Source organism: Zerene cesonia, unplaced genomic scaffold (assembly GCF_012273895.1).
Source record: "Zerene cesonia ecotype Mississippi unplaced genomic scaffold, Zerene_cesonia_1.1 Zces_u002, whole genome shotgun sequence".
Lineage (NCBI taxonomy): Eukaryota > Metazoa > Arthropoda > Insecta > Lepidoptera > Pieridae > Zerene > Zerene cesonia.
This window is the reverse complement of record NW_024045132.1, coordinates 953,732-973,651: the sequence shown is the minus strand read 5'-3', so window position 1 is coordinate 973,651 and position 19,920 is coordinate 953,732. Positions and strand designations below refer to the sequence as shown.

At 35.8% G+C, this 19,920-nt stretch overlaps 1 protein-coding gene across 3 annotated transcripts in view; it reads left to right on the top strand.

The window, feature by feature from the left end:
* Nucleotides 1-19,920, top strand: part of LOC119838319 — a 58,938-nt gene that overhangs the window by 26,819 nt on the left and 12,199 nt on the right. For all 3 annotated transcript variants that reach the window (XM_038364203.1, XM_038364204.1, XM_038364205.1), the window contains exons 3-4: nt 5,612-9,471; nt 10,903-11,128. In XM_038364203.1, coding sequence (XP_038220131.1) covers nt 5,612-9,471; nt 10,903-11,128 — 4,086 coding nt within the window. The remainder of the gene's footprint in view (nt 1-5,611; nt 9,472-10,902; nt 11,129-19,920) is intronic.

Sequence of the window (19,920 nt, the reverse complement as noted above, 5' to 3'; positions counted from 1 at the left end):
CAGTGAAGCCGCAAAAACATTAAATGAAGCCTTATAATAACTTCCCCTGGTCAAATGTAAGTATCAGATATCGAAGTATTGAGTAATTGGATGAAGCTGATACACGCCTTATAATATATAAGTATAATTATATTATATGAGCGTTTAAAATTAGGGTTTCCTGTTTGTACATTAGTGGCAGAGATGGCAAGCGGCCTAGAATTATTTTTTTAATCAATTTAACATATTTCAATTTATTCGTATAAAATACGAAGTATATTACAACTAACTTATATTCTAAAGAATTATTAAATCTACATGATACTGCTTCGACGGATTGTCCATCGATTATTCCAGACCATATAAAATGCCAATTTTTTTTATATTTATAGCTGTGTAACAACAAAAGGCTTAACTATTAACACGAATCCATGAATAATGAAGTTGTTGAGTAATTGTAGGCGTTTCGTACAATTTATATATTGTTTTATGTGAATACAAACCTTTTGAATAACAGAGACAAGCTTTAATTACCTACTAAATAAAATTTTGTTCTATCCAAAAAGCGATCATTGTCGTTATATCTATGCTGTAATTTAGAATCTGTTTTTAATCCCATATTTGAGAGTTAGAGATTAGCATCTTAAAAAAAAAAACAAACACAATAAAGCAATGTTGCAATCTATCTCAAAAAGAGCAAAAGGTAAGCTTTGTTAAATTGCTTTAAAATAATCGAAAGGTTCGACCGTGGTCCGTGGCGAATAAATACAAAATCGATTTTATCATGGGTTTTAATTGATGACGTAATGCAACATCGGAGTCTACGAGTTATGTATTTTCAAAAAGTGAAGTCCTGTGTCCATTTGGTGCATATTGTAAATTCAACACTTATTCTTTTTTCTCTGATAATTTTTTCTTATATAACGGTTTTCTACTCGTTAATCGCTTTTTTTAGTCTCCGACAACTTGTAGCCCGGGAATATAGGGTTAAGCTTTTCGCCCGCGTAGCCAAAGGAAGTTCCGATAGGAATGACATAATTGACTGCGGTAAGAAATAGAATAGAATAGATATAAACTAAAAAGTATCAAAAAATGTCGTGTGTAATGCGTCGTAAAAAAGACAAACAAACAAACACTATGGCATTTAGAATCCTAATATATATAAATTACGTGTCACGTCGTTTGTCCGATGGACTCCTTACCTACTCAACCGATTGTTATCAAATTTGCACATCATCGTGTGCAGTTTGAAAAGACTACCCAGGCGGAGCCGGGGCGTGTAGCTAGTAGTCATATAGAAAAACACACACCCGGTGCACCAAAGAGATGTTCTTTTGACAAATACCAAGGAAGCAGTCTGTAAATAGCGCTTGCATTGTATCGGCTGACCTAAAACGAAATCGGTACCATGACCTCGTTAAATTGAATCTTCATCTGATGTAATGGTTTCTTTTTGTTGGATCTTGATTATTGTTGCGGTACACAAGGCACGGTTTTTACAGGGGCTATATAATTAAAAAAAATAACCTGCTTATATTGGATAAATAAATTTTGTTTCTTTGTTTAACGTAAACTTACGTGATTGCTGTGAATAAATTTCCGTCTCGATTTGGCTGAAATTTGATATGCAAATAAATTATAACCTACGATTAAAGTTTCATTTAAAAAATGCTAAAGCCTTTTATTCTATAACAGTTTTTAGGGAACTGTAGTTATATATAACTATTCCTTTTATAGTGTTTTGAGCGTATTTGTAAAATCGCATTCGTTCAGAACTATCGGAACCATCGAACCGCTCATTTGGCTCTACTATGCGATCTGATTAAAAAAGAAAGTCGGCTCAGCGATTTTATCATCTCAATGAAAGAAATAATTGTTTATGAGTAATTGTTTTTCAAACGTTGAGGTATCTGTTATTGTTAGCGTAACATTTTTAAGCAATTAAGGGTAGAATGTTATTATATTGTACATCTAGGTTCCTTGATATTGTAATCCTATAGTGTAATATAACAATATCATGATAACTATAAATTACAGTATTTAGACCACTAAAGCCTTTTAAACACAATTTAGCATAGATAAAGTATACCTTAAGTAAATGTCGTCGCACCTCCTACGATTTAGGTAACGAAACCTTGGACTTAAGCCAACGTGGACCACTGCTCTAAATTCATTGTTCAATATATCTATTAATGTACCTACTTTGAGTATCATTGCAAATGTCAATTTAATGCGATTATTCTATCTACGTTTAATGGGATTATAGTGATTATGGGAACAAATAATTCACGGCCGTGTATGTCAAAGGTGAAATATTTTAGTTGGAAACTGCCTTTGCTATTGAGATTTTCTTATCTCCTTAGTGTCTTAAGTAGGTATATATGTATATTTTTTTCGAATTGACTTTGACTCTCGAAACAAACTTGGCTTAGTAACTGTACTTTAGAAGGCGGAGTTAAATGCTATCATTAACTATTAGCCATCTAATTTGAGGTAGGTTACAACTTTTTTATATTGTGGGAGTCGAGCACGCTTCGGCACGAATTGGGCCAGCTCGCACCGGGGAAGTACCACACCCCCACAGAAAACCGGCGTGAAATAGTGGCATGCCACTGTGTTTCGTACGGTGAGTGGGGGAGCCGGAGGCCCGTTTCCTTTTCCTCACCCGTCCTAGTCCATTCCTTTTTTCCAGTCGTTAATCCTTTCCTTTTTCCCTTACCCCATAAAAGCGGGCAGCGCATTCACAGAGGTACTACCTTTGCGAATGTTTATGGGCGGTGGTGATCGCTTACCATCAGGCGAACCACTAGCTCAGCTGCCCGCTATGACATTAAAAAAAAAAAAAAAAAAAACTTATAAGTCCCTATCTCCTCCTACCCCGAAAATGTTGGGTCAAGTCTATCCAGTATACCCAATTTTGTTTCCAATACTTGTACGACTTGTATCGCTTTCAACAATAATTCAAGCAAATATTAGAAAAGTTACGTGTATTATAATTACCTATCTGTTCGCCTGGCTTCGCCTGTGGTGCATATAGCCTATGTCACTAAGTGATGTTGCAGCTTTCCAATGATGAAAGAATTTTTGAAATCGGTCCAGAAGTTTTGCGTGAAAATGTTACAAACAAAAATTAAAAACAAAAGTTTCTTTATAATATTGGTGTAGATAAGTTTTGTCCTACGGCTTCCCATAATAACACAGTGTACTGTGTACATGTACTACTACTACATGTACAGCTACTGTAAAATAAACTTCTGGAAAAAACCGTCTTTTTTATAACGTCAAAACATTACAAGTAAGAGCCAACTTTTGTTTCTATAGATTGGAAGTTATGGAGTAAATATTGCATTTGAAGTATGAAAATTAGGTACCTCAAAATAATAGTTAATGTTACTTTTAAAAATTCAGAATGATTCGGGTAGTTATAGCTGCGCCCCACGGTTTCACCCGCGTAAGTCCGTATCCCGTAGGAATATCGGGATAAAATGTTGCCTATATATTATTCCAGTTGTCCAGCTAGCTACGTACCAAATTTTTTAACTATCGCATTTATAATATTAGTAGGATAATCCAGCGGTTAAATGGATTCACTTCATAAAATATATTTCATATTTGTAATGCTAATAAATAAAATACAATTAACTTATTCGTATAAAGTGCGATACATGATGATTAACTTACTTATGCACCTATGTAATAAAAGAGCTACTATAACTAAGAACTTATACCACTACTTACTATTACTTCGACTTATATTACTACTTACTACTACTTCTAACTACTTCTAACAACCACTTCCAGCTACTACCACTCACTACTTCTACCTACTAAAGACGATGTATTTGATTAATTCCGGTTTAAATATGAATCTTGTTTTAAAGACTCCATCATTTTTTGAATATTCATATATAGGTATACTTTGTGAAGTAAATTATGTTTTTTAACGCATTATTTTTTTTATTCAAAATGAATAAAAGCATTGAGCGCATCGAACGTCAAACCATAAAGCACTTCCCGTTACATAAAATTCAATTAATTTTAGCGAATATTAAAACTTTGCATAATGGGATTTGAGAATTAATATAACTTTGTATAATTATGATATTTTTTTAAAGATTTCCTTCATTGAAGATCGTCGGTACCTCAGAATTAATTTAGTGAAATTTCTTATGTTTCAATTTTTTCTTTCGCTATTCTTTACACGTTTCCTTATAATTTAATAATTTTCACATATTGTATGTCTATTATTATACAGACACGGTAGACTTTACATAGATCTTAGATGCAAAAACATTAAAATTCTAAAGAAAATAAACCATCTTAACCTTATATTGAAAATAAATAAAATTGGACGCATAATTTAAATTTGAACTTTATACTGTGATATAGAAGGTCTAAAGTCTACATTTAGTTAATTTATGGTCTAGCGATTGTATTTGCTAAGGATATTTGTTTTAACTTCTAGAATTCTGAGAATTGCATAACATTGTCAAAATAATCAAGTAACTCTGTCTCACTCATACCAGGGGGTTTACCGTAACGTCTAATAGCAGTATTTCAGTGTGGGAAAAAGACAGAGCTATGAAGGTAGCCTATCGTCATCACTTTCCCATGCTGGAATTAGTATTGCTTTTGGACGTCATAGTACCGTACATCGTAGTAACCTTCTGGTTTTTGTATGATCTAATATTTAAGTTATATTTTTGTAAAACGGTGCGTCGAATATGAATAAATAATACATACCGTTTTATTAAAAAAGGAATTAAGTTTTAAAATTGACGTATAAATCAATTAAAAGGAAGTGACAAAAAGATTCATTTAGGTGTTTAGCAAAGTGGAGTATTTCGATTGGGTATTAAAGTTTTTTAATGCCTACTGTGTTACTACCCGTTGTATCTATTTAATAATATAGTAGCTATGCGTATGTAAGAACATTATCTGCGCAGTAACTGATGTTGAAATTGATTATAAATATATTAAGGTTACAATGATCGTTACTTCATGTGAATTAATTTGCTTGTATTTATAATAAGATTATGTATTCAATGTTATTATTTATTCTTGGCGTGTTCCTTTTTTTATAGTGGTATCCGAAACGATATGATAATGCCGCAAGTTACAGTTCATTATATAAGTATATTGGGTAATTATTAAAATAGTAAGTTTATATGTTTTATGAGAAAAATAAAGTGTAGTACAACATTTATGTACCATGTGATTCTAATAATAATGCGTCGTAGTATGAAGATAGCGTATCTAAGCTGGGTTCGTGTAGCATGTCGCCTTAGCTCACGACAGACGCCACCCATCCGTGGTGCTTTCTATTGCATTTTATTGCAATCTAATTGGTTTCCTCTTCCATAAACGTTATAACGTTGAGATACATACATTAACATATTCATGTAGATTGGATTCATTAAAACTTATAGTGGATTTATAGCCAATCACTGTTATAAGCTGATATTGGTTATGCAATGTTAAGACTAGCTTATAATCGTTATAAATATTTGTAACGCCTGTCATGATTTGCAGTACCTGCAAAAATATAATAGCAAAGTTGCTTGGCGAAAACTTTACTCATACATTTAACATGATGTGGTATAAATTTTAAAAGTGTTTGTTTAACTTTCAGATTGGGGCGTCAATACTGAGCCTGGCGAAGTAAGCGAACCGGAAGCCGGTCGCATGCGTCCCGAGGATTACCGCCTCGTGTTCCTCAGCTCGGATTCGTCGTGCCGTGAGGACACGGAAGACTCCGCTTCTACAGCATCCTCCGCCGCGCCTCCTGTTCCTGACGACTGTGACTGGGACTACTTCGAGCCAGGCGCGGCGGCGGTGCAACCACAACCACCGCCACCGCAACCACTCCCAAAGCATACACCACAGGACTGTCAAAGAGCGTGTTCGTGCGGCGCTGAGCCACGCTTTGTCGCCGTCCCCGTCCCAGTACCTGTACCTGTACCTGCCGCCCTTTGGCCCGCGTTACTCGCATTTCCACCGCAAAACCCACCCACGCCTCATTGGAATACATACCCGGGGTTTTCATCGCTAGATGCCGCCGCCTTCGCCCGTCTCACAACGGCGGCCGCCGTGGCAGTTACCGCTGCCGCTACAGCTAACTCTCTACCACGAAATAGATTGGAGATGACCGTCGAAAGGACCGATAAAGCTATACAATCCGAGTTGCAAGTACCTGCGCCTAGTGATAACGATAAGAGCGATAACAATATCGAACACGCAGTCCAACATGAAACGTCAAACGATATCAAAGTGATTGCGGGAGACGATTCTTTATTAGTTTTGTCAGAAGTGGCGGATACCATGCCTGATCATCTAGAATCAGAAAAGGCCTTCCCCTCGTCGTCATCGTCGGCTAGTTCGAGCGATTCGGAAAGAGGGGTTGCTCAAAGAAGCTATGATTTGCACAGTGCTGCCCCTGAGGAGCCCCCGACGTCTGACGAAGACTCGGATGACTCTGGAGGTGGTGGAGGACAGTTTTCCCGTGTATTCGTTGTGAACCCAGCAGACTCCTCCTCTGAAAACGACGAAAACGCTGACAGCAGCGGCATTGACTGTGATGACTCTTATGATAAAAAATCGGACAGCCTTGAAATAGCAGCCATGGAAGTAGCAATGCAAAATGATATTAACATGAATAGAAATGAGTGCGCCGAGGAAGCTCCCTCTAATAACAATGTTGTTGTCCTTCAATCCGTCAACTTTACGGAGGAGTATTCCGTGTTCCCATTACAAAGAAATAATGAAAGTGAAAGTCGACATATTTCCCAATTTCATGACGAAAATATGCTGTTAAGTGAAACAAATGAGCGATATAATAGTTTCAGTGCAACGTGTAGTGATAAGGATCAAAACAATTACGATTCCTTAAACAATATACAAAGCGCGCAAAACCGAGACTCCCCCGATATAATAGAGTGTGATTCTTTGGATAATTCTTTTAACTCGGATTGCAATATAAAAGTTTCTGTTGATTTACCCGCCGATTTATATAGTAATACAGAAAATATTTCAAAAACTTCATCAAATATTAATCCGATACAGGCACCGTCTCCGGAACCTACATATGAAGTGGCAAATAAATCAGCATTACCGCCGATACAAAAAATTGACTTGTTTAAAGGTATTGAACGCACGCTTAGTGAGTTATTGAAGAAAGAATTAATGGACGACAACAGCGAGGAGAAAATGCACGATTCGCGGCCGGTTTGCGCTGAGACGGAGAGGGGCGCGGGCACACCTGTGGAGAATACAGTTTGCCGCTCGCGCACGGCCGGTGCGGACGGGTCCGCGCGTTTCACTAGCCGCGTTATGATAACGCACGATCGTGTCTCCGTAGTCACGTCAGACACGACGCGGCTCATGCATGACATCACAGTGCATCACACCAACTTGGACAACGAACCGGAACCAAACGCAAGCGTACAACAAAACGACATAAACGAACGACTATCCGACAACGAATCGGTGCAACCTTCAGCTGGAGTGACTGTTGTTAGTAATGCCGACACTCTCTCTGCGGTCGTGTGTCTCGAGGAGGGGCTCGCTGATGACGACTCGTGGGTTGAGGACGTCAGTCACGATGATGACGAGGCCACTTCACAGTCGGATTCAGATTCCGAGGATGAAACCAACTTGCCTACCCGGGGAGAAGACTTCGCATACTGTAGGCGTTCCTTAGATTTTACATTGCATACTATAGTGGAAGAGAGCTGTGAAGAAAGCGAAACGGAACCCACAACTAAAAAACCGCGGCCCCTATCGGCTACGGAACTCGAAAAATATTTTTTCTTTGGCTTGGGGGATGGAAAAAATATTCGCGATGAGGATGAACAAATATCCGATACGTCTAGTGTATGTAGTGAAGGTGGTGAGTCGATAGTTGACAATGAGGAACCAAAAAAAAGTGGTGACAGTGAGGAACTTGTGACGTCGAGGCTAGAAAAATATTTCCTTTCTGGTTTTATGGGTTTTAACCAGGAGCGAAGGGATTCCGATGGATCAGGCAGTGTAGGCAGTGATAGTGAGGGTAAACAGAGCCCTGAGCAAAGACGAAAACGGCTAGTGCGCGCTCGAGGCACCCCAAGGTCACATTCCTCATCATTGGACAATTTATTAACCGGCGATGAGCCTTCACAAGAAAATCAAGAAGTATCTGACGGGTCGAGTACGGAGACTGAGGACCGCCATGAGTCACTCGAACGATTAGATTTAACGGGTGAAAACAAACGTAAAAAACAAAACAAAAAGCGTGGTTCACCCGCGGATGAAAGGCGGCAATCCGTTGAATTCCCGGAGGAAACCCGCGATGATACAAGGTCGGTATCTGAAGGTGAAGATGGGAGATCTACACCTCGACCTGAATTCCCACCGCTTGGATCTGAACTCTCTGAATCTAAGAAACAAACTAGTCGTGATAGTGGTTTTGTAGGAAGCTGCGACGATTTATTGCGTAGCGGCGATTCTAGCTCTGACTTTGCGAGATCTCATGAACCCAAAACAGAATTAGAAGAAATTATTGAGGAGGTAAGGCCAGACATCGATGAGCGCTTAGAGAGAGCCCCCACGTCCAGACCCCCACCTAGCCCGCTTTCACGCAAAGATAGCTTTAATAACTGGTCGTCGGATGAAGAAACTAATCTTATGATGACGAAAATGCGACAATTTTTCAAACAAATGATAAATTCAACTAATGTGCGTACATCGACACCCGCCTCATCAAACTCGGAAAGCTCAAAACCACCAAAACCTCCACAACTATTATATTTCGAAAGTGAACTAACGAGGTTAATGAAAACCGTACCAGGAATACGAGACGAAGAAGTGCGCGAAATCGTTGAATATTTATCGAGCGAGGACACGTGGAGTGATTCATATGATTCCTCAGATTACGCGGGCTCCGACTTAGAGGGTACCGCAAATAGATCCGCCTTGAGGAAACAAATTTCAGAGAGTTGTCGCGAAATAATCGACGAATTCGACAAAGGTAATAGTGAAGCGGGTTCCCTAGAACGGGACGCCGTTGGTGCATATCAAAGATTAGCAGCCACTTTGGGACGGGCGGGCGACGGTTCACCGCCGTTATTTGGGAAGGTCATGAGGCACATAGGAGGGCGGTTGGTTGCCCTCATGCACGAAGTTTCAGCCGGGGCGTCGGCTAGCACGGATGAGGACAGTGCATCCGAGCCAGGAGCGTTAGCGCGCAGCAAATCTCACGATATTTTGGAAGCGACAGCGAGCAGGGGAAGTGTCGCAAGTGACAGTGAACGGTTCTCGTGGCGTGGTAGTTTTGAATCGGCTTTATTGGCTGCTGATTCGAGGGGAACACTGGGCGGTGGCGGCGAGACACGGAGGTCCCCCGCGGGAGCGGACCTGGCCGCTCTAAAGTCACACTCAAGAAGCTGTGGAGCCATCAGCGGCAGTGAAGATAGGCTGTGGCGTGGGAGACGACGTGCATCTGCACCAGACGCTGAGGTGAGATGCTTCTATAAGTAGTATATAACAAATTCAAGTTCGTTTCTAAATAATAATCAAAGCGAACTAAAGTTATAATTACATATTTATATGTTATGCGTGTTCATTGCTCCTTATTTAAATATGAAATCTTTACCTGGAAATCGAATCAGTATCTTACCCTATCTAAGATATTATACACAATAAGATAAGGCAGCAAACTAAATACTAATTGACAAAGATCTTATCGTAATTAATTTATGTTCATGCATTCGAAAGTTCTATAATATGGCATATTATCTGAGTACAAGTAGACGTATAAAAATAAGCAAGCAACAAGTTTTAGTACTCATTATGGTGCAACTATAAAGCATAATTACTTAAACAGGTGATTAATGTAATTACGTCGAAAGTTATAATAATAACTACCTGATTAATTGACCTATTACAAAATGAATTCGTCGTACTGACAGCAAATCAATTTTAAACTTTATAACATAATGTATGCATTATAAGACATTCCTATTTTCATCGACAAAATCGGTTAAAACGTCTTTAAATTGCCAAATGTGTAAATAATTACTGGCGAAAGTAAAACACACGAAAATACTCTTAATGTCAAATACAAATTTAATTTTATTAATTTTTTTGTTTATTAACAAAGTGTAAAATAAAAAAGTATTTACTTAATTTAATAAAAATATTATATACGTGCATTCTTCAAAGCTTTTAACTTACAGATCTGGATTATAAAAAGTAACCTTCTAATGACCTAGCTTATTTCGCAATATAAAATACGCTCGACGTATCTTGACGAGTTGGACAGACTATGCATGTAATATATTGTAACATAATAGTTTCTGACTTTTGTTATTGAATTCGTAAAAAGAGTTATTGCCGTCTAAGCTATAGTCAAAATCGCCGAGATACGCCTTCCTTACAAATGTTGTGTATGTTTTTTTATTCTTAAACTAGCAGTTCGCCCGTGATACATATATAACCTATGTCACTCAGCAAAATTGCAGCTTTCTAATGGTGAAACAATTTTTAAAATTGGTCCAGTAGTTTTTGAGTTTATCCAATACAAACTAACAAATAAACAAAAATACAAATTCTCTCTCTTTATAATAGTAGTGTAGATAAAATAACAAAAAAAAATGTATGCTTTATACATTACTAACTGCTCGCCCGGGTTGTCCTGCTATTTATCATAATTGAGATAGAAACACTTTACTATCCTATCTTTTTGGAGTAACAAAATGTTTCACATAGTGTACAAAATACATATTATAAAAGTCCCTTCAGTTTTTAAAGTGTCCATAGCGGACAAAAAACGTAACACTTAATAATATATGTAAATAAATATACTTTTTTATGTAACGTGACACTTATTTATATATATGTAAATAGATACACGTATTTCATTCGGCATTTAATTTCCCATTGCCCTAGTCGGAAGAAGAGCAACGCGCCGGCTCATTGCCCCGGTTGCCGTCCATCAACGGTACGCCAGCACCCGTGGGGCCGGTGAAGTCCGCTCGGTACCGCGCCCCCGGCTTCAGGACAGCTACTCGAGCGGCGTCAGCGCCTGGTCTTCATGCGCCAAGGAGAAGACGACCGCCGCCCACACCGCAGCAACCGCCGCCCTCTGCGCCCGCGTCGGCGCCTAGCTTACAAGGTAAGTGATTGGGAATTGAAACATGAGACAAAAGAAAAAAAGAGGATTGTCATTTGAATATGTGTCCTTTGCTTTAACATAACCATGTATTAGATCTTCAAAAACCCTCTCCGGTAATCGAATTACTTCTGCGTCTTTCTTGTCTTCAGTATCTAAACTATAGATTATAAGACATTGGTAAAAAAATTTCGACACTCCTCGAGCCACATAATTCTCTTAACCCCTTTAATGCAACGTTATCTATGTGTTAATCTCTCTCACCTCTTAAAAATTATGCTCTTTTCCAAAATCCAACAACTAATCACGGATAAGATCAATTTGTTTAATAATTGTGCGAAATGGTCAATAATGTAAATTGTTATAATACTTTATGTAATCTCACATTCTTAAATATAGATGAGTTAAAATATTGAAAGCGAAACTAGCTATACATATGAAAATATACATTTGATTCGACGGCCTCATAAATATACCTACTTATAGTAGATATGTGTCATAACATTACGTTATTCATGTTAATCACAAAATCACACGTTTTTGTTGTATCAGAGAGTGCATATTCTCGTATGTATCTTGACTCTTTATATAGTATATTATTATTAATATCTTACAACGAAATTAGATACTGCCAAATAAAGCCAACTAACAAGATGAGTTTTAGTGAAGTCATTTAATTATTCCGTCCAATCTATTTAAATTGACGAAAAAATTGCTATATTAAGAAGCCACATGTGCTAAAGAACTTGGGAATTTCCTCTTTATCATAACGGTGTGTTTAAATAGGTGTACAATTTTACTAAGGTCTCGGAAGTAATTAAGGCAGGAAGGAAATTGGAATGACTCGATCACCTTCACCATCCCACTTTTAAGCATACAAAATACATAATTAATTAAGCGATAACATTTTTGCACTGGCTGCATTTCTAAAATCAATCTTTAAACCTTTTGTATCTATTTAGCATGTTTCGAAAAAAACACGATTTTGAAACTACGAAGCAAGGCTCGCGCAGTTCTAGTAAACTAAGCTTAACTGAACTATATATTTCTCAAGAAGATAACGAAGTGATATCTGTAGTGAGTATTTTTGAACGTTAATGTGAAACCGTGATCGCATCTTCCAATTTCCCAAGTAATGGGTCGTTGAACTTTGAAACCTAAATTCACTAAAATGTATAAACCATATTTGGTAGTCACGGTCCGCATCTCAGCAAAGTTTTGTTTCACCTGAGCTATAACTATAAGTTAATTATTTGATTATGTTTACGTAAAGAGGTATTTGAAAATGGAATAAATCAATAAACAGGAATGATTATGCGTTTAGTAAAGAATCAGAATTATATAGTTTCTGCGCTTAATTAACATATTTTTACTGGCCACATACGTTTATCGAAATGGTGTTGTAAGTTATTAAAACATCCATACTCGACTTGCTATTTATTTATTCAATAAGTCATCTGTTTCCAATTCGTCACGCGTTTTGATCAACCTGACCAGGTTAAAAGTAGACCTAACTGTTCAGCAAATGTCTTCTTTGTTCGTGCTTACATTCCTCGGTTGATGCTAACCTTAATGATAGTTTACTTGACAATTTTCCACGAACTTCCTTCGAAATGTCGTCACAGTCGCAATATGTGAAATGATAAAGAAATGTGACTTTTAGAGAGATAATACATAATAGTTTACAGCTAAAACAAGTCTATATTCGGGGAACAAAAAAACTTTAGAAGCATCACTTGAACAGATAAATTTTACGCAACCACTTGCATCCAATCTAATATGTAAAATAAGAGATTCGCAGCTTCATATTTAATCTGAATCTCTTCGGTACTTGGCACCGAATTATAATTCTTTTCCGGTCAATACGTAACACCTTTCAAAAGCTGTAACCGGTCATTTGATAATGTTCCGGTTGTAGATGTAAGAGCACTTGTCTGTATTCGCTATAGTAATGTTCCCTATCGTACAGATCGTTTGGTTTTGTTAATATAACGACCGTCGATCGTTTCTTAATTAGGAGCCGGGTCGTGTCCGGTTTATAATTACGTTGTACCTTTTTATTCGGATACTTTGTGCTATATGTATTGACATTTGACTGACTTGTTTTTTTGTGAACACCCTAATTATTTATCGTTTGTATGCAGTCTTTTTTAATACCCATACTTTAAACCGTACAAATTTAATTAAAGAAAGACGATAATAAAGCATTGCTCGTGATTTCATTATATATTTGGTAACGAACACAAAGCCCAACCATGTAAAATGTATGGGCCGGTGAAATACACCAGTTTCATTGATCGATTAATGATTTTTTATGGACAAGTAGGTGATCAACCTTCTGTGTCCTGCCATACCAAGACATTTTTTTGTGAGACTCCTCTAGAAATCGAAACCAGGACCTCTCGGTTCTATGCTCACGCGTTAACCACTGCACCAAGGAGGCGGTAGAAAACTGCGTAGGAATATAAACAAACACGTGAAAGTTTATCTACCAAATAACAACCCATTGATCACGTTTCATCATGATAAGTAGACACCTTATATATTTCAAATACTTGCTTGATACGTATAGGGTATTGATACTGAAGATAGTTCGCATGTCGATATCAGAACATTGCTTTGGCTTCGATGGGGGATAATACGATTACGTGTTAATTGAAACACCAGAAATAACGATCTCTAGTACGTAAATTTATATAATATGTAAATGTAAATAATTCAAATACAAGAACATGTACATTATGTAAAGTACAAGTTGTATATCTTATATATATCACGATTTGATATGTATGAATAATGAATACAATTCATCACTGTTCTATAGAATGATATATCCACTATTGTTATGACTTCAAGCCATTACTGGTGTACGTACGTATTTGCACAACATTAATTTAAACATGTATTGAATAATTAAATATGAAGTAATAAAAATATTTACATGCACGCTTGTTGGGCGTGACTTATTTGGAATTTAGAAAACCGATACAACATGGATACAATGACAAAATTTTAAAGTCTTATGAATATTTTTTATCGAGCACTTCATTCAATGCACACACTTTTATCGCTATTTATAAAGTATTGGCAACATCGGGTTTAAATTTGAATGCATAATTGAACTTTTCTTGCTCAACTTTACGCTTAGTCAGTTTCATAAAGCGTTACTTCCTCCAATGGTTTTTAATTTAGCCTCCCAAGACTAATCGGTAGTTCTATAACGTTTAAACATCGAACTTTCAAACAATGCTTAGTTGGTCTTAGCGTTATTTTACCAATTTATAAAAAAGGAAAGAAATTAACATGATGTGATAATACGTATTACACGACCTACTCCTCAAAATATAATTCTTAATACAGCGTTAGAAGAAAGAGTAAAGCCAAAGTGTATAATTTCTAAATAATCATGATAGCATAATCGATTAGATTCGAAAGATATTGCATGCGCAACCACGGCGTGTTAATACGTTAGCGAAACCACGATAAATTATATGCAAGGTATTAAAATTGAACTATTGTCGCATACCTTACATTACAACCAATGGATGAGTCCGCTTATACTTTGTTCGTGCAACATTTTCTATTCATAACACAATCAATTGTTTCATCGTGATGTCTTTATACATGTGTTATTAAGTGCTTTCACTCAATTTCTTCATTTTTCATTATGAGAACCGATCGAGCGGTGCTAATCTTAACGCCTTAATAAATGCTTGCGTAACTATGAGAAACTGTGGGCAGTACAACACTTGATATCTAGGCACGGAATCAGGGTAAATAGAGCTAGCTCGCTGACCGAATATTAGAGCCATTCGATCGAACCACTGGCATGTCACGCGGCTTGCAAAATTGTTGAAATGTCACAGAACGCGTAACCGTCGGAGCGTAGAAAGGTCGAACGAATAATGTATTCACTATTGAGCTGTTATTATGCTCGCCGTGTGTTTTAAAGAGATCTGACAGAACTAACAATTTGCATCTTTATACGTGTGGTACATATAGCTATTAACTTGAAGGCAGCCTTCGTTTAGTCAATTTATTTAGAAACCTTTAACTAACAAATTACATTGTGGAGATACAGACTGCTATATGCAGTCTGTATCTTCACAATACTTGTGGACAAAATAGATATAACACGTGGAAGATTCAATAATCATTGATTTAAATTTAGTCTTACATTACGTGGTTATTTTTCAATACGTCATATATACGTCACGGTTAACCGAGTTTAACTATAATTGAAGATGAAAACCATTGAATGTCCTAATTATGCCTTCTATTAAATGACCTAAAAACCTTTAAAATCGACTTCAGCACTGTCCAATTTGCGGCACATGGGTCGTAAAACCGTCGTGACCACTCGAATCTCAAGATGGAGTAACTTGGCGTGTATTATGATTGTATTGTACTATGATTGTACCAATATTTTGCCAAGAGATCGGTAAATTGATAGGTACACATAATTACAATAATGTCTACTGTGAGAATGCATTGTTGTAGGTAAATAATATTGCGAAATATCGATTGAAACCAACGTCAGAATAAAATAGTGCTTCTTGCGTTTTTGAATGATTGTCTGAAAATTAACCAATTGACAGATTTGACCATTTTGTTTTGGGGATTGTTTGTTAGACAATACAAATTGGACTGTACTTATTGCAGATCTAGCCGAGGTCAACCGGTAGAGCCTGTTTCTGCCTAAATGACGTAACAGTACGGATGAGTTCATAGCGAAGTGCTAACGTGTTGTCTTTGTGCATTATGATCCTGGTAATATTAAACTTGTTGAACAAATTAGTATCGAAAGCAAATGTATGATTATTTTTAAATCAGTACACATCGGGAAAGAATAAACCAAGTTATTTAAACACTAAAATATATAGATATAGTAAATTCGTGTATAACGTCTTTTTAAAATAATTTATTCATCAATTATTATTTAAACAATGATAGTTCACTCGTGGGAAATAAACACCGACAATTATTATTGTCATTCACAGCACGAAACCCTTATGTTTAGAAACATCTTAATGCTAGTAGTGTTACTTTTTGGTTGGTGCTTGTACGCAATCCGGTAGGAATGTAAATATTTTCCATGCAACACGCTTGCTTTGGCAAGTCGTTCACCTTATCTTGTAGTAAATTGTCCAGATAAAGGAGCTTACTTGTGCAACTGCGTTATTTTACCGTTAGTGTACCACACGCACTTCTGTATTACTTAATATACGGGCTAATTTTATATAGAACATATAGTTATTGATGATATTTAATACTAGTTTCTAATCCACATCGTTTATAGATAGCTTCAAATATCCGTTAAGATTAGGTCGGGCTGTCCTTAGCGTATAAGCTAGATAATAATCTAATAAGCGTATTAGTGTTGGATTATAAGGTTTCAACAACCATAGCCAACTGGAAAAATATTTTATTGTTTATCTATCGTGTTTATTTCATTGTATTTATATTAAAGCGGCACGCACAGAACTTGTTAAGAAACAGATTGTACAACATTGTTGCATTACGTAAATTATAGCAATTAAAAACGACCGATGCTGTTCAACTTTCTATCGTCATCATGGGAAACAGTGCGTCTGCGACGCAAACACGTCTAGGTGACTTTCTAGCGTCACATCCAGTGCCGACGTACTTGTTGCCATTAAACGTAATATTTCATTGTTTATGAACGTACCTGTTGCATGACTTTCTAAATGTCGAACAACTTGGTCCCTTGGAATCTCGTCATTCGTTTGTTTCTTAGTTACTCATAAGTGCATGTAGACCTATATTTGAATATTGCACCTGAGTAAGATGGCGTTTATTCGTTACCGTGTTGCCGCCTGTTTAGAATGAAGAAATAAGTTAACTCTTGGATCATGAAGTGGGGTGGATTTGATGTTTTTACTAATCGATTTTTATGGTCTAGTGGATGATCAGCCTTCTGTAGACTGTAATTCATTTTTTTGTGTGTTTTCATCCTCCGGAACTGGAAATAAATAGGGTCTGGTTAGTTCTCCTCTAACAATATAACCACTGTACCGAGAAGGCAACTGGTCAGTCATTTTTGTCTATCATATAGATTATAGAATATTAAAAGCACTTATGTCTGTTATTAAAATGTCCCGGGATTTATGAAATATTTATTGTGCCATATTAAGAATTACAATATGAAATAATCATGTTTTTCGATTGATGTGAAATGTAGTCAATATACTCGTTTAATATTATGCCTTACAACCAATGGAAAGGACTGCTTCTTCAAAACGACCAGTGACTATTATTTATTTTATTTTAGATTCAAACAGGATTTGACCAAAAATCCTAACCTTGTTCGAAAAATTATGTCCATGGAACTGGTTTCTTCTGAACCTCTAAATCTCACGCGAAAAATAACTCGTTATGCCGCCAAATAGCAGATATAAATATAAATTTACTTGGCTTTTTATTTTATATTCGTGTTAATGTAAATTTTACAGCACGTAAAAGTTTCATCACAAAAACATCTAATTTAACTAACATTTTATGGTACGATACACATATTTTACCAGTACTTGAGAGAAGTTGTATCTCAATATTCTACCATATTTTTAGTTCATCCTATTTATGCTTATAATAAAAGCAGTAATAAGCTAGAACGTTACATTTGTTCTATAACCTAATTTGCATTTTAACATTTCATTAACGTTTCATACACTATTAATGCAATATCCTTATTCCATGATAATTGATTTTATTGAACTAAATAGAAAAGCACTTACATTAATAAGAATTTATCTAATTAACACTAATAAAAAAGCTTATAAAGGACCGTTATTGTTAAAGATAAATTCTTTGAAAAGATCGTTAAATCTATTACTTCCACCAGATTAAAGAAGCAAAGATTTCTTATTGCTTCATAGACTTAGGAAGCCCGCGTTGTGCGTTCATTAGCCTTAAACGATTACCGTGCGTTGACTTACAATCGGACATTGCGTTGCTCTTAATTATTACTTCCCTCTTCATATAAATGCCGTTTTTTTTATCATCTCGAGTCGGTAATTAATTCCGGGTCTAAAAACCGTCTAAATATATCTGATATCTGGTGATCAAAAATGTGTATGGAACTATTAAGTAAAATTAAAAGATTGTGTTATTTTTAGCTCTGCTTGTTTATATACCTAGTCTTTATTTTTAACAAAAATCTAAACCGTTTTCGAATTATCAGAACAAGGCGAAAATTTTGATAGAGCTACATGGTAGGCACAAGCTTTTAAATTAAATAAGATACGTAAAAATCGATTCACCTAGCAAAAAGTTATAAGGTAACAAACACAATAAAATACAGTCGAATTGATAACCTCCTTCTTTTTGGAAGTCGGCTGAAATTGATCTGGCGTATTCTCTCATTTTAAAATCATATATAAGTATTTAAAATGAGCAAAATGATTTCAATTCGAATATACTATTATGATATTTGAGACCGTACGAGAAATCTTTAGTTATTTTATTTATTTAGATTACCATAATAAAACAAAATAAAATATCTTCATTACCAATTACTCTTTTTAGAAGAAACGTATAAACCTTTCCATCTTATAAATTGTTCTCCGAATCCGATGGATATTGCCACGCGGATATAAAAAATTTAAATAATGCTATTCCTGCCACTATTTATTAGCATTTTCATCATATACGCGCCATTGCTTGTTTATAAACATGCACTAGTTATCATTGAAGCTGATTTAATTACAATAATCGTGTTTAATTTACTCTAGTTTGTTCAGAAGGATCTAAGTACTTTAGTTTGTATTTTGTTCGAGATAAAAGCTATTGTTTAGTGTCAGGACTTTAGGTGTGATTTAATCTGCAAGAGTTTTGAGGATGGTATGTTTGTTTCAAGGCAGGTTTCTTGTTTAAAAATGTCATTGTGAAAATTAAGGAAAGCTCGGACTAACCGTAGTCTTAAATATTAGTATGTATTCACAAGAGAAAGAAAAAGAAAATTGCATACATTAAATATGTATGCAATTTTCTTTTTCCTTTGTAAGATCATTCATCACTAAACACTATAACGTATATACTTTTAAATTTTCATAAGTAAAAACTACTTTCTCCTTAACAAAAGAAAAATATAAATGATTCATAGACACAAAAGATTTCGCAAAACGCGTTGAAACATCAGCAAAGAAAACGATTAAAATGTCATTATGTTGACAAACGGTCAATTGACTCATATGAGAAACATTTAGCTCATATATAGGCCGTAATGCATGACAACTGCAAACTCTGCGAATAATTTATGAATTTAGTATTATAAATAGCAAGAAAATTCAGTCGAGTGTGTAAAGAATGATATAAAATATGGTAGTCACAAGTGTATTGCAATTTCTGGGCCATGGCCTCAACGATTGATTGAATATCACATTAGCGATAGTTGAAACTGTGAGACTTGCAAAACAATGTCTCGTAAGGAGTTATAACGTAATCTATTGATAAACAGATCTGCTTTTCATGTGATTGTCGCATATATAGGTATAAAGAGTGGTAAGTAGGTACTGTTTTATTACAATCGAATGAACACACTTGAATTATTGAAGTGATAAATACTTCAATAAAAAATAAGTAAATAACAAAAACTAAAAATATTTCATCTATTAAGAAAGATTACAAAATTAATCAATTTGAATATCGAATCAAAATGATTTTGAACAAATTAATAAAACAAACAAGGAATTACTCGAATGCGGTTTAGTAAATGACCTTACTCATTGATGCACGTAACGATTGCGTGTAACAAAAATAGTACAGTATTAAAATGC